At 39.3% G+C, this 14,773-nt stretch overlaps 1 protein-coding gene across 3 annotated transcripts in view; it reads left to right on the forward strand.

The window, feature by feature from the left end:
• Positions 1-14,773, forward strand: part of RPAP2 (RNA polymerase II associated protein 2) — an 83,328-nt gene that overhangs the window by 53,373 nt on the left and 15,182 nt on the right. Inside the window, exon 12 of one of the 3 annotated variants that reach the window (XM_044238680.1) lies at positions 11,894-12,071. The exons of the other annotated variants lie outside the window; for them this stretch is intronic. Within the exon in view, the coding sequence (XP_044094615.1) occupies positions 11,894-11,960 (67 nt within the window). The 3' untranslated portion in view covers positions 11,961-12,071. Of the gene's footprint in view, positions 1-11,893; positions 12,072-14,773 lie in introns of those variants that run through there. 3 annotated transcript variants of the gene reach the window in all.

Consider the following 14,773-nt stretch of genomic DNA (forward strand, 5'->3'; position numbering starts at 1 on the left):
TAACCAAAGCCAGTGATTTTTTTTTTTAATTTATTATTTATTTGACAGAGAGAGATCACAAGCAGGCAGAGAGAGAGAGGAGGAAGCAGACTCCCTTGCTGAGCAGAAAGCCTGATGCGGGCTTGATCCCAGGACCCCAAGATCATGACCCGAGCTGAAGGCAGCGGCTTAACCACTGAGCCACCCAGGCGCCCCAAAGCCAGTGATTTTTTTTTCTCTTCAGAATTCCTCATATTTTTGACAATTTTATAATGTTAGTGTTTTTAACCACAAGTAGCTGAGAGTCCCCAGCTTCAGGCCACAATACATATTAAATTACCAGGAATCCTCAACAAAAAGATGTTCCCTCTTGCTTCTCATCCCCAGCAGGAATAGTGGCAGCACTGGTGACTTGCAGGTAGCAAGCACATGGCCCTTGCCAGTCACAGGCTTGACTTGAGGAGTCAGTTTCTGTATCTACCAATGACATTTTCACATCCTGATGGAGTTCACTGATCACTGAGAGGACAGGCCTGGGGAGACTAGGAAGCTAGAGTCTTAGAGGCATTGTTATCCCTAGCCTCAGGGTTCTGCACTGCAAGAATGAAGTAATGTTGCATATGGACACCACTGGTTGGTTCCATTTCAATGTTAGAGCTTTGAAAAAAAAAGTTGCAGCCACTCTTCTGAGAGAATTGTTACATAGCAACAATTATTTATTTATTTGACAGAGAGAAATCACAAGTAGATGGAGAGGCAGGCAGAGAGAGAGAGAGGGAAGCAGGCCCCCTGCTGAGCAGAGAGCCCGATGCGGGACTCGATCCCAGGACCCTGAGATCATGACCTGAGCCGAAGGCAGCAGCTTAACCCACTGAGCCACCCAGGCGCCCACATAGCAACAATTATGAAGAAAAGCTTTCCAACTCTCATCTACAAAGTTGCTCTTAGAGATCTATCACAAGCAGGATTTAGATATAAAGTTTAAAGTCACTACAGCCCAGCCCTTTAAACAAACCTATGTGTAATATATCACTACGAAGTGAGTTACAAAGAGCTTGTTTGCTTTGAATTAGAAATACCAATGGAAAGCATCCCTGCTTCCTTATTAATAGGTAATCCTAAAGCACTAAATACAAACATTATCAGGGCATAAACCATCTGGTATAAGAAAAACATTTTATTTTATTTGGCTAGCATAGTCTTTTATAATTAAAGTTTTAATCTCCATTTCCTAGATAATAGCTATGAAGTAGAAAGCCCATAATGACATATTTCTTCATGGTACATTCTTCTTTTCTTCTTTATTTTTCTTGGAAGTCCTTAATAGTTAAAACCTCACATGCCTCTTGATTTGGGGACTTTAGCTTTTGTCCAGGTTAAAGTAAGTACAATTTAAAGGCATGTCAGTAATTTTTATTAATCATTACAATACTTTTATGAAATATAATTCCCTTACCATACAGACTACCTTTAGCCATGGAAGGGCTTTTAAAACCCCAAATTCAGTCTCATTCTGGATTTTATCCTTTTTTTTTTTTTCTCCTTGCACAGGGAGTATAGCCTTGCACAAGTTTCTTAACCTCATTTTGCATGATTTTTCTTGTTGGCAAAATGAGGGATTAGGCTATATCCAGGTTAAGTCAATTTAGTAGTGTGAATTCAACTATGAGATGTTGTAAGTAAGCAGTTATTCAAATGCAATGTGTAAAAGGCTACTGAAAGAGACAATGAGGATGAGCATATTTAGCCTAGAAAACAGTTTAATTTTACTGAAAAAGAACCATGGTGACTCTGCCTAAGTATTATTACTTAATGATCTTAGTCATTGAGCTTGGCAAAGAAATTCTTTGAATGATACAGCTAGTCACTCTTTCTGTAAAAAGATTACAGAGTACTCGTTTAAGTCAAGGGGAGGAACATCCCTCAAGATTCCTTTAGTCTCTTTCTACTACAGACTGACATTATATTAGCTGACATTATATTGCTCTCCACATCAAAGCTGAGGATGCAGAGGAAACAATGGAGTGATTTAGTACCTCAGCATTATACTTAGGGTGGTGAAAAGCAAAATAAAATGTTGTATGTTGATTGTTTTTAATGTAAAAATATGGGGGGGGTTGAGGGGGTCTTTTTTAGATTTTGTTTGTTTATTTATTCGACAAAGAGAATGAGGACAAGCAGGGGGAGCAGCAGACTCTGGTGAGCAGGGAGCCCTAACGTGGGGCTCAGTCCCAGGACCCCAGGATCATGACTTACGCAGAAGGGAGGCACTTAACTGACTGAGCCGCCCAGGCACCTCAGAATGCCCTCATTCTTTCCTTTCTATTTCTCGAAACCCTTTCTATCCTTTGGGCCCATCACAAACCACACTTATGTGAAACCCTCTTTTTTTTTTTTTTTTTTTTTTTAATCTTTCTAGTTGAGGTATTTTGCTTCTTTGAAACTCTCAATAATCTGTGCTTCTTTTTTGCCATTTGATATATTTAACTTTTTACTGAGGTTACCTATGCACACATTCACCTCCTCCTTTCCTCAACATCCAGCAGGCTATAAAGTCTTTGAGTGCAGAGGCTTGGTTTAGTCTTTGTATCCCCCACAGTGCCTAAAATACAGCCTTACCAGTAGCAGCTACTTAATACACCTCTGTTGTCTATGCTTTAATTAAAATTTCTAAATATTTGGAACCTTTTCAATTAATGTGTAGATGCCAGCTTCTACAATGATATATAGTTACGATGTTACAATGAAGTGTGGGTCTCTTTTCCTTTTCTGGTGTATATAGGCTCTACTTATATTGATTTTAATGGAATGAGACACAGACAAAGACTAAACCAACTCTTTAGATAGAAGAAAAATCAGGGCGCCTGGGTGGCTCAGTGGGTTAAAGCCTCTGCCTTCGGCTCAGCTCATGATCCCAGGGTCCTGGGATCAAGTCCCGCATTGGGCTCTCTGCTTATCAGGGAGCCTACTTCCCTTCCTCTCTCTCTCTCTCTCTCTGCCTGCCTCTCTGCCTACTTGTGATCTCTGTCTGTCAAATAAATAAAATAAAATCTTTAAAAAAAAAAAAAAAGAAGAAGAAGAAAAATCAGAGCTATAAGTCAGGTATTTATCAGTCCTTTAGCTAACAATAGGATGAGACTATCTCAGAAAAGAAACTCAGGTTGCCATACCATATCTAGTTTGTTTGTTTGTCTGTCAGAGTAAGAGGGATGGCAACAGGCAGAGGGAGAAGTGGGCTCCCCTCTAAGCAAGGAGCCTGATGTGGGACTCAATCCCAGGATGCTGGGATCATGACTTGAGCCGAAGGCAGACACTTGACTGAGCTATCCAGGTGTCCCACCGTATGTAGTTTAAAGAAGATTTATCAAGGAACACTTGAGATCTGTTCCTCAGTAAATGAAAAAAAAAAAAAAAAGTGGGAAGTAAAAAAGGAAAATGTTATTTGAGAACCACTTAAAAAATTTTCTTAAATGTGAACTGAATAAAGAAGCTAAAATTCACATGAGCAGCTTTCTAGACATCCCAATTCACTGACAAGACTTATTCCTAAAATAAAATGTAAAAAGTGAGGAGGAAAAGGCCCACGAATTGTAGAGGATTCTGTAAGCACAGTTGTTATAAAACTTATTTTTACAGGGCACCTGGGTGGCTCAGTCAGTTAAGGGTCTGTCTTGGGCTCAGGTCATGATCCCCAGGGTTCTTGAACTGAGCCCCACATCATCAGGCTCCCTGCTCAGTGGGGAGTCTGCTTCTTCCTCTCTTTCTGTCCCTTCCCCCAACTTGAGGATGCTCTCTTGCTGCTCACTCTCTCTCAAATAAATAAAATCTTTAAAAAAAAAAAAAAAAAGATGAGGGCATTCTAGGAGGTACCTCTAACATGGAAAAAAAGCAAAAAGAAGGGATTTGGTGAAGAGAATAAAATAACTGGAAAGAATGGTTGGAAAGTTGGGTCTACCATAGAGATAGATCCTTTCATGGCAGAAAAATTTACTTCAGTGGACAGTGAAAGTCATTTTAGTTTTGAGCAGACTACTAATGTCATGAAACCTGTACTTTAGGAGATTAGTGTTGCAGAGAAGTGGAGTCACGTCTGATCCTGGCTTCTACCAGTCCTTCATCAGTCCTTCACAAGCTTCCAACTGCTCTTAAAGAAAAAACCTCTTCTTGTGGCCTACATGGCCCTGAGTAGTACAGCCCCTTCTTCTCTAGCCTCCTCTCACACCGCCCTACCTTGTTCTCTTTCCCAGAACACTGACCTCCTTTCAGCCCTTCTCATCACACCCTCACTGTAGGACACTGGTTGTTCCTTCTGTCCAGAATATTCTTCCTTCCTCTCTTCCTTTGTGAGTTCCCTGACTAGAATAGATATCTTTACAAATAGGCTTTGATAACACCGTGCACTTACCTTTCCTACACTTGTTTTCAGTTTTATACTTAATTGTATGATTACTTGATTAATATCTGCCTCTGTCATTCAACTTGAAGATTTTAGGGGCTGGTTCTTTGTCTGATTTTATTCACCCTTATATACCCACTATTTAGCATTGTGCCTAATTATAGATTTATAAAAAATAGCTGACAGTGATTGAGTGAATTAATGTATGAATGAGATTAATTAGGAAACCATCCTTTCTCACTCTGTGTTGACTCCTTCCCTCCTGCCTACAACTGCTTATTTGTCTTTGAAGTTTAAAAAATAAAACAGAAAAACCTATCCTTTGTCCTTAACTTCACAGACCTCCCTCAGACAATCCATCCATTTACTTAGCAAACTTCTTAAAGAACTAGTTTGCTGTCAGTGATTCCAGTGCTTTTCAGTACTCTCTTGCATTCTTATTCTTGCCCACATTTATGAAAATGATTTCTCAGACTCTCCAGGAGTGATAGGGTAGTTAACCAAAGAGCAATGAGGCAGTGAACTATAATGATTACGAAGAAAATTAAATGGGAGAGAGAGATGATAAGAGACATTACAACTCCAGAATCTACAAGATTTAGCAATGTGTGTTGGGGGATGGGGAATAACAAATGATTTCAGAATACAGGCACACTTCATTTGATTATGCTTTACATTGTGCTTTGCAGATAATTACGTTTCTTACACATTTAAGGTTTGTGGCATCCCTACATTGAGCAAGCCTCTCAGCACTATTTTTTTTTAAGATTTTATTTATTTATTTGACAGAGATCACAAGTAAGCAGAGAGGCAGGCAGAGAGGGAGGAAGGGAAGCAGGCTCCCCGCCAAGCAGAGGATCCTGGGATCATGACCTGAGCTGAAGGCAGAGGCTTTGACCCACTGAGCCACCCAGGCACCCCTCAGCACTATTTTCAAATAACATTTGCTCACTTTGTGTCTCTCTGTCACATTTGGTAATTTTTGCAGTAATTTGAATTTTATTATTATTAATCATCATCAGTGATCACAACTCACTGAAAGCTCAGGTGATAGCATTTTAAAATTATTTCTTAATTAAGGTGGTTTAGACATGGTGCTATTGTATATAATAGACTACAGTATAGTGTAAACAAACTTTTGTATGTACTAGGAAACCAAAAAATTCATTTGACTTTATTATGGTACTCATTTTACTGCAATGGTCTGGACTAAATCCACTATATCTCTGCAGTATGCCTATATTAAGACAGATGACTGGGAAAATACTGGTGCCTTTATGGAAATGGGTAGGAGGAACTAATTTTAAGAGATGGTACATTTGGTTTAATACCTGCTCTACAAGCACCAAGGCTCTTCCTGTTCAGGAATAGAAAAGGTTCAGGCAGATTATCCACTTGGGTGGTTCCTCACTAGGTATTAAAAATGTGGAATTGGACCTGAAGAATGGTAAGGAGTCTGCCCACATCCAGTGCCGAGTCAGACCAGCACCCCAACGTGGACCTTGAGTGCCATTGGGAAGACATTAGCCCCAGGGGCCATGATTCAGCTTGCTGGAAGGAAACTCAGGAACATCTGTAAGGAGAGGAAAAGGAAGGACCTGAGGAGAAACAGTAAAGGGGGTCATTGTAGATCCTTTGGAGCCAAGAACTAGAACTGACTTGCAAGACCTCTACCAGCTAGGAGTTTCATGAAGATACTCCTTTGCCAAGATCTTGGTGAATAATCTTTCACTGTGTATTTGTGTCTTGGACATTATTTTACTTGTTACCACAATCACGCTTGGCTGGATGATTTTTGTTGAATTTGCATGTTACATCAGCACGTTTCTGGAGTTCACTCCTTTAACTCTGAAGTGGAAAGAGAAGTAACCTATTGAGGAGAGCAAGGCACAACTGAGGACCCAGTCTTTGGATAAAGAACTGCAACTAAGAGAACCATGTGGAAGATATGTAGGTATCCCTGAGGAAGGATGCTGGTAGAAATAAGCAAAGATGATCCTGATAAAGTAATGTAGCTCTGAAGCGCACCTGACTAGCTTTATAGTTCCTGTGGTTGCTTTTGTATAAAGCAATTACAAATTATTTTGTCACATTTTACATAAAAAGTTAATGTACTTTTTTTAAAAAAATGATAAGGGGGACACCTGGCTGGCTCAGTCAAAAGAGCACGTGACTCTTGATCTTGGGTTTGAGCCCCACATTGAGCGGGAAGATTACTAAAAAAGTAAAATTTTTTTTTTAATGGTAAGGAAAATGAGAGACCTAGACTCGAGTGGGCACTGAAATGGTGAGATGGCAGAGGTAGAGGGTGTTAAATGCCAAGTCAGTATGAGATAGAACCTGTGGAATAGCTGCATCCATGCCAAGGATGCCTTAGCACTACAAGGAAAGCAGAAACAGGGAAAGTGGACATTTTTGAACATCGACTATGTGCACCACCTTGCTAGATTCTTTACATGCATTATTTAACTTGATCTTCACAATATAGTAAGGCCAGTAATGGTGTCCCACTTCCCAGAGGAAGAAACAGACTTTGTCCAAGACTTTGTCCAAGATTACACCTGGGACTCAGACTATCTAACTTCAAAATATGTTCACTTTATTTGGCACAGTATACTTCAGAAAGGTACGTATCCAACCAGAATGCTGCCAACGAATCCAAAGCAGTTATGAGGTTAAAGAAAGAAGTAGTAACTACCTTTCTGAGAACCCGGTATTTATCCTCTATTGAAAAAAGATGAGGTCTGAAAAAAGGCTGTGGCTTCAGCAATTAGGTGGTTGTAGGTGACCTTCAAGAAAGCAGTTTTTTAGGATGATAGGCATGGAGACCAAATTGCAAGGACTATTGCAATAGACAGTTGTGAAGATACTATACATAGCATATGTTGACCACTCCATATGGTTGGCAGAAGAGGAGAGGGAAGCAATTATAACCCGATATGACATGGTAAATCTTCAGAAGACTTCTCAAGATAGTGGAGGCTTAGGCTTCTTGGTGGCAGGGAGCAAGGAAATGTTAGGTAGAGTACTTGGGAGTACTAAAAAGATACAGGGTAACTGGCAGGATAAGGCCCATGAAGAAACTGGGAATGTCATCAAAGGTAAATTTGCCTATTAATTTTTCTTTTCTAACCCTTGTCACCCACCTCTCTTTCCCACTGTTTCCTCCACATGTTTCTCTCTCCTTGCCTTGAATGTATTATTTGCTAACATTTTGCCTTCTTTACTTAATTTCAAAAGTGAATGAACCAAGCCTTGTGTATTTCTCCTTCCAAAAATCCATGTTAGTATTATTGCTTTATTACTGACTCTGATTGATTCTTACCCTGCTCCACTGCAGGTCTTAAGAGAATTAAGTGTAAGACAGCATTTCTAAGCTTAACCTATATGCACCCACTATTTTTCATTCCAGTGACTAACTTTTTTTCATATTCATGATTTTTACCTTCCCTTCCTTCTCATTTTTCATGACCCACAAATCATTCCTAGGGCCATATGCATGTACTTCATACATACATACACACACACTTTTACATGAAAATAAGAGGCTACCCATTCTTCTAGAAATTGCAGTTGGACAATGCATAAACAGTACTAACTCAGGAAAGATGTCTACAGTAAGTGAGGTGAATTTGAAACTATTTCCTTACCAAAACATAATCTCCTTCAGCCAAGGGCATTGTCTAGATTACTTTTGTCTCCCTAGTGCCAAACACTCAGTCTGGCACTTAGTAAGTAAAATACTCAGTATTTATAGAATAAATTAGGGGCACCTGGGTGGCTTAGTTAAGCGTCTACCTTCAGTTCAGGTCATGATCCCAGGGTCCTAGGACCCAGCTCCCACATTGTGCTCCCTGCTCAGCAGGGAGCCTGCTTCTCCCTCTGCCTCTGCCCATTACCTGCACTCTTTCTTTCTCTCTCTCTGTTTCAAATAAATAAACAATTTTTAAAAATCGTTTCTTATAGAATAAATCAAGTGAATGGATAGGAACAACTTGGGTAAATTATTGTTGATGTTATGGACTTAAACATAGAATTGGTAGCACAGGTAAAATTGCTTTGCAAAGGAAAAAAAATCGTTGCTTACTATAATGAGTGAAAGGAAGGACAGTGACCTTGTGTCTCTGTAATGATTCATATTTTCCAGGGTGGGTATGGTCTGATAAGGGTGTGACTAGCCTAAAAAGGATCACTACTTTTAACCAAATCTGGCATTGCTTTTTTGCAAATAGATTGTTATAAAATCTTTAATAAAATTAATGAAAAACAGTTAAAGCTAGATGTAAATGCGAGATTGTTTTTTAACTCCTGTAATTATAAAATTAGTGACTATTTAAATTTTTTAAAAGTTTCTTTGATTTAAAAACTTGATTCCAAATACTGCTTTTCTTTTACCTTCCATGGACTTAATCTTTTATCTTCTGTGGACTGATAAAATAGAAGAATTGGTTAAAGAGCAATTAATTACCGAGTATATATGGTATTGTGCCAAATATTTTATTTATCTGGTGCATCACAGACAGTATTCTGGAGAATTCTTTAAATGTTTTACATGTTGGTATTTGTTCGTTGAATTGGAAGCATTTATCAAATATTAATGGGTCCTAATGGAAAATTTTACTCTAGAGGCAAACTCTTCCTTAACTAGTTTTATGGATGTATTTTATTAACTAGTCTTGCAAAGTTGAATAAAAGTTTTAAGGAGAAAAAATGATTCCCAGGGCGCCTGGGTGGCTCAGTGGGTTAAAGCCTCTGCCTTCGGCTCAGATCACGATCCCAGGGTGCTGGGATGGAGCCCCACATCATTGGGCTCTCTGCTCTGCAGGGAGCCTGCTTCTTCCCCTCCCCTCTCTCTGCCTGCCTGTCTGACTACTTGTGATCTCTCTCTGTCAAATAAATAAAAATAAAAATATTTTTTTAAAAAATTATTCCCATGTGTATTAAGCATTTGTTAAGTTCAAAATCCTAATTGCCTAGTGTGTTTTTCCTCTATTCAAACACTTCCGTTTAGATTGTTTATTATAGAGACTTAACACCTCTTCAGTATTCTTCCTGCCACTGACTTTTCTCATTCTTATGTTCTAGTTAACTGTAAAGTCACATAGTTCTTGGAGGCAAAATTCAAATGCTTCTGTTTTACTCCTTGTCTAAATATTTTTACATAGCTTTAGAGAAGATTTTAGGCCAAAGGGTAAAACAAGGCTTGATATTTTGTTATTGCTGTTTGTGTTGTTCCACTGTCCATTTTAAATGAGGAGTTTGAGAGTTGGCTTTCTGTCGTTTTAGTACAGCCAGAAAAGGTATACTCTTGCCTTAAAGGACGAGACATATTAAAATATACACAAGGCTTAATACTGAAAATTCCAGTGGAGCAAAAGTACTTGGGAAACTACTACAAACTGCTTTGTGAACACCTGCAGTTACTGGAAATGAAATCATGTTATAATAACTGAATTACCTGTACTATTTCAGAGTTCCATTTATTTACAGATTTTTCTTTCCATTGAGTTTTTCAGCCCCCACATTATGATATTGTTTGTCATATGGAGGTTTTTAATTACAGTGATTGGCCAACCAGCTACAATGCAAAAATGTTTCCTAAGAATAAAACAGTTACTGGGTTATAACTAGTATTCTTACAGTTTCATTGCAGGGAAAAATGTTCATCTGAAAACTGAGATATACACACCTTTCACATGTTCCTAGTTCCCAAAACTATAAAATTAAATGCCACTAATTCTCTGCAACTAAGGTTATACATTAAGATACATGGTTATGCAGTTGACCCTTGAATATCATGGGGGCTGGGACTCTGACCTCTGACCTCCCCCCTACAGTCAAAAATCCACATGTAACTTTTGACTCTCCCTAAACTTTACTAATAGCCTGCTGTTGACTGGAAGCCTCACCAATAACATAAACAGATGATTAAACACATCATTTGTATGTTATATGTATATACTGTATATATACTATATTATTAGAATAAAGTAAGTTATCAAGAAAATCATTTGGAACAAAAATATAGTACTGTACTATATATTTTTTTTTTAAAGTAGACCCATGTAGTTTAAACCCATGTTGTTCAGGGGTCAACTGTACATTAAAAGTAGAAGTAAAGGAATGCGTGGGTGGCTCAGTTGGTTAAGTGGCTCAGTTGGTTAAGGGTCCTGGGATCAAGTCCCACGTCAGTCTCCTTATTCAGCAGGGAACCTGCTTCTCCCTCTGCCTGCTGCTCCCCCTGCTTGTGCTCCCTCACACTTGCTCTCTCTGACAAATAACTTTTTTAAATCTTTAAAAATAAATAAATAAAAGGAATTAAGATACATATTCTTTCCTCAAGGGGGGGGAAAAATGCACATTTGGAAAAAAGAAAAAGTTCTTATATAGTTGGAAGGAATGTATAAACTCTTATATCTGAGATTAAGATGAGGAAGTAGAGTCAGCAAATGTAGAATTCTCTGTTGAGAAACTTAATCATAAGAGTAGGAAAGAGACTGAACAGTTTGTTTTGAAAAGACACTTAAGCATGTTAAAAGGGCCTGGAGTGGGGCACCTGGGTGGCTCAGTTGTTAAGCATCTGCCTTCGGCTCGGGTCATGATCCCAGGGTCCTGGGATCGAGCCCCGCATCGGGCTCTCTGCTCGGCGGGAAGCCTGCTTCTCCCTCTCCCTTCCCCTTGTTTGTGTTCCCTCTCTCACTGTCTCTCTCTCTCTCTCTCTGTCAATAAATAAAATCTTTAAAAAAAAAAAAAAAAGGGTCTGGAGAAGGAGCCAGTAAAGAAAAAATAATCTGAAATTGAGAATGAGGTGGAGGGGTAGATATATACAATGGAACAGGGTCCCAGGGGAGGCACAACAAAATGGGACCATGGTCACTGTCAGATGGAATAGCTTGAACAGGAGAGAACTATATCATCTGAGACTGAAAGAAAATAAGTGAAGAATAATGTGGCTATAAATTTGTAAGTAGAAGGGATAATTTTTTTTAAATTTTATTATATTAAAAGGTTTTATTTATTTGACAGAGCGAGAGAGCACATGCAGGGGGAGCGGTAGAGGGAGAGGGAGAAGCAGGCTCCCTGCCAGGGAACCCAACATATTTATTTGACAGAGATCACAAGTAGGCAGAGACCGGGTGGGGGGGGGGGGAGATAGGGAAGCAGACTCCCTGCCAAGCAGAGAGCCCAAAGTGGGGCTCCATCCCAGAACCCTGAGATCATGACCTGAGCCGAAGGCAGAGGCTTTAACCCACTGAGCCACCCAGGCGCCACAAGGGAGAGATTTTTAAATCATGCCTGACAACTTCAGTTTTCCTGAAGTAGGGTATGAGTTGTATTCTAAGAGTAAAGAGATGGTGGTTGGGTAGAGAGTGAAAATATTGATAACAGAGTAGTCATTAAAAGGATCTGGACAAGGCTTTATTCCAGGGCCAGAGAATATTGACAAGTGACCCTGGGTGCCCCAGAAGAGGCCAAAGATCATGGATTTGTAATGGTGGTGATCTCCCCTCCACCCAGGGCTCTTCAGCCATCCTGCTATATCCCTGTGGAGAAAGCTGGTTGTAACATTGATCTCAGCTTGTAGTCGTCGTGAATAAGAAAGCAAAGACAAGGAAGCAAGAGATCCAGAGGAGAGCTGGTAAGAGATTAGTTCAAGAAATCAGCACAAATATAACTGGTAAAGGATCATGGATTTATCTTAGGAAGGAAATTAGTCATCCCAATCAAACATTTCTTGTGTCTCTCTTCCCAAAGTTGTACCTTCAGCTCTGATATTTCTCTTAGGTTGCAGACAAAACTTTATTTTTTCTTGGACATCTCCATTTGGGTATTGCTCAAGCAATTCAAAGTCTCATATCTGAGGTTGAGTTCATCTTTGAAAAGTCCTCTATTTCTTTTGGTGCCATCTCCCTCTTCCTAATTACCCAGAGTTTAAAGCCGACTTGTCCTTAATGCTTCTCTTGTCTTTATCCCCCCTATCAAGTCAATGCTGAGTCCTGCCTTTGTAACTTCCCTTACCCAGTGGTCTGTCTCCTTTCCCAGTGCTGCTAACCTACATTAGGCTTTCAGGACTTGCCTAGACTGCAGCTGTCAGAGCCTTCCCAAACAGTTCTCCTTGCCAGGTGTCTCTTCCTTCAACTAGTCCATCCTTCCTCCAGCTTTAACAATAATCTCACTAAAGCTTAATCCTGATTAGGCCAGAAACCTCGTGATGCCCCACTTCCTACTATGTCATGTTGCTTGAAATGGAAGGCTCTCTTAAAGTGGTCCCAACCTGCATCTCCAACTTGGTCTCTTGTTTTCTTACATTGTGTCCACTGTTTACCTCTACAGACATCTTGGTTAGCACTCTGAACTGTGTTTAAAATGCGAGTTGCAGGGCACCTTGGTGGCTCAGTTGGTTAAGCAACTGCCTTTGGCTCCAGTCATGATCCTGGAGTCCCAGAATGGAGTCCCAGGACCGAGTCCCGTGTCAGGCTCCCTGCTCAGCAGAGAGTCTGCTTCTCCCTCTGACCTTCCCCTCTCTTGTGCTTTCTCTTGTTCTCTCTCAAATAAATAAATAACATCTTTAAAAAAAAAAATGCCAATTACCTTTTCATATCTGTCTGTCCTAGCCTGGAGGGCCCAGTTCAAATGTCACTGCCTCCTTAGAAGTGTTCCTTAGCCTCTCAGGTAGAAACAATTACTTCCTTGAATAAATTCCTATAGATGAGACTATTCTTTGAGACTCTGCTACCTTCAGTTTTCTTACCTAGCTGTTTATGCAAAGATTTCATTTCCTTTGCTATTTGGTTTCTTTGAAATGTGTAGGTAACAGGTATAACATGTAGGTAACAGGTATAACATATAATCAGAATTACTCAAATTTATTCTGTTGAGAAATTTACAGTACAACACTCATTGTACATTGGAATCACATAGGAAGTTTTTAAAAAATATCAATTCCTGACTCAGAGATTTTAATTCATTGGTCTGGTGGACATATGTAGTCTTTAAGTTCCACAAGTGATTGTAATTTGTACAGACAGAATTGAGAACCACTATCCTTAATTCCAGAGCAATTACTAGTGTACCAGAGCTTTGCTAAATCAGTTGGCTTAGTTATGTCTGCTAGGATTTGCTTGTTTTAAGACAGTTCTTAGCTTTCTTCTAAAGTCTTCATTGGTTAATGGTGTTGGAAGGTACTTTTTGGCTGTCATAGAGAAAAGATTGATTATGAACAACAGACTTGTCAGTTTTCATTAGCACATTTTATTTTGCAGTCATAGATTTCAGAAATTATTTGAAGAACATATACAAGTGGGCCTTTGAAATTGTAAGGTATACTCAGTTCTTAAATGAATCAGACATGTGAACTTGTGTGGTATAAGTGGTTAGAAGTGTGGACTAGTGGGAGTACTTCTGGGTTATTTGCTCATCTCTTACTGACTGTGTGACCTTAAGAAAGTCACATCAGTCACAAAGCCAAACCTTGGAGTTCACACTTACGGCAACTTCACAGAAAGGTTAAAGACCAACAAATTAGTCTCATAAAGGAAAAAAAAAATCTTTTGACAAACTTGGAAATCACTGAAGCTTCATATGTTTGACTCAGTGGTTGAGATCCTGCCACAAAGGGAACAGCTGGGAAAACAACTGGCATTTCTTCAAGGGAAACAAATTCATTTACTCCAATTTAGAAAGCCACCCACCACCCCTATTAAAGTATCTGAATTCCTTGTCAGTTGTAAAACCGTGTTTACCTTCTACATAAAAACAGCATCAACAGCAGCTTACGAAAGTGCCACGAGCTAGTTACCTGTGCACATGAGCCAGTCCATGTTAATAGGTGGAAAAAGAAAAACTCTTCCTCAGAGTGGCTTTTTTGGTTCTTTCCCTGTAGGTAACAGGTATAACACATAATCAGAACTACTGCTCAGGTGTATTTTGTTACTTCAGGGATGAAGCCAGGGGCCACAGATTACACAAATGTTTTTAGAGAATCACTGACAGAGTTGAATATTCTTCATTCTCCCCAGTAAAAAACAGGCAAGGTGGAAAAAGAGTTACGTTGAACATGAAATCCTCATTACTTATGTGCTAAGGAGCGCTGAAGTAGATAAAATTCCTTTTCAAAGCTTATAATAGAAAAAATTTTTTTAAATCAGAGATATGCATTTTGCAAAATGTCTTGGGTTTGTGTGAACCCTCAAATTTCTGAAAATAGATGACATTTTGACCCATTGTGTTACATACTGGTCTCTTTTGTTTCAGTTTTGAGTGTGTGTATGTACAGACAGAGGTATTCTGATTGAATCCTTTATCATTTAGCATTTGTTCTTGTAGAGAAGAAGGAGAAATCCCAACTCATTTTTAGAAGATAAAATATGGGTGAAGTAACAATTGTTACTGCAGGAA

Source organism: Neovison vison, chromosome 2 (assembly GCF_020171115.1).
Source record: "Neovison vison isolate M4711 chromosome 2, ASM_NN_V1, whole genome shotgun sequence".
Classification (NCBI taxonomy): domain Eukaryota; kingdom Metazoa; phylum Chordata; class Mammalia; order Carnivora; family Mustelidae; genus Neogale; species Neogale vison.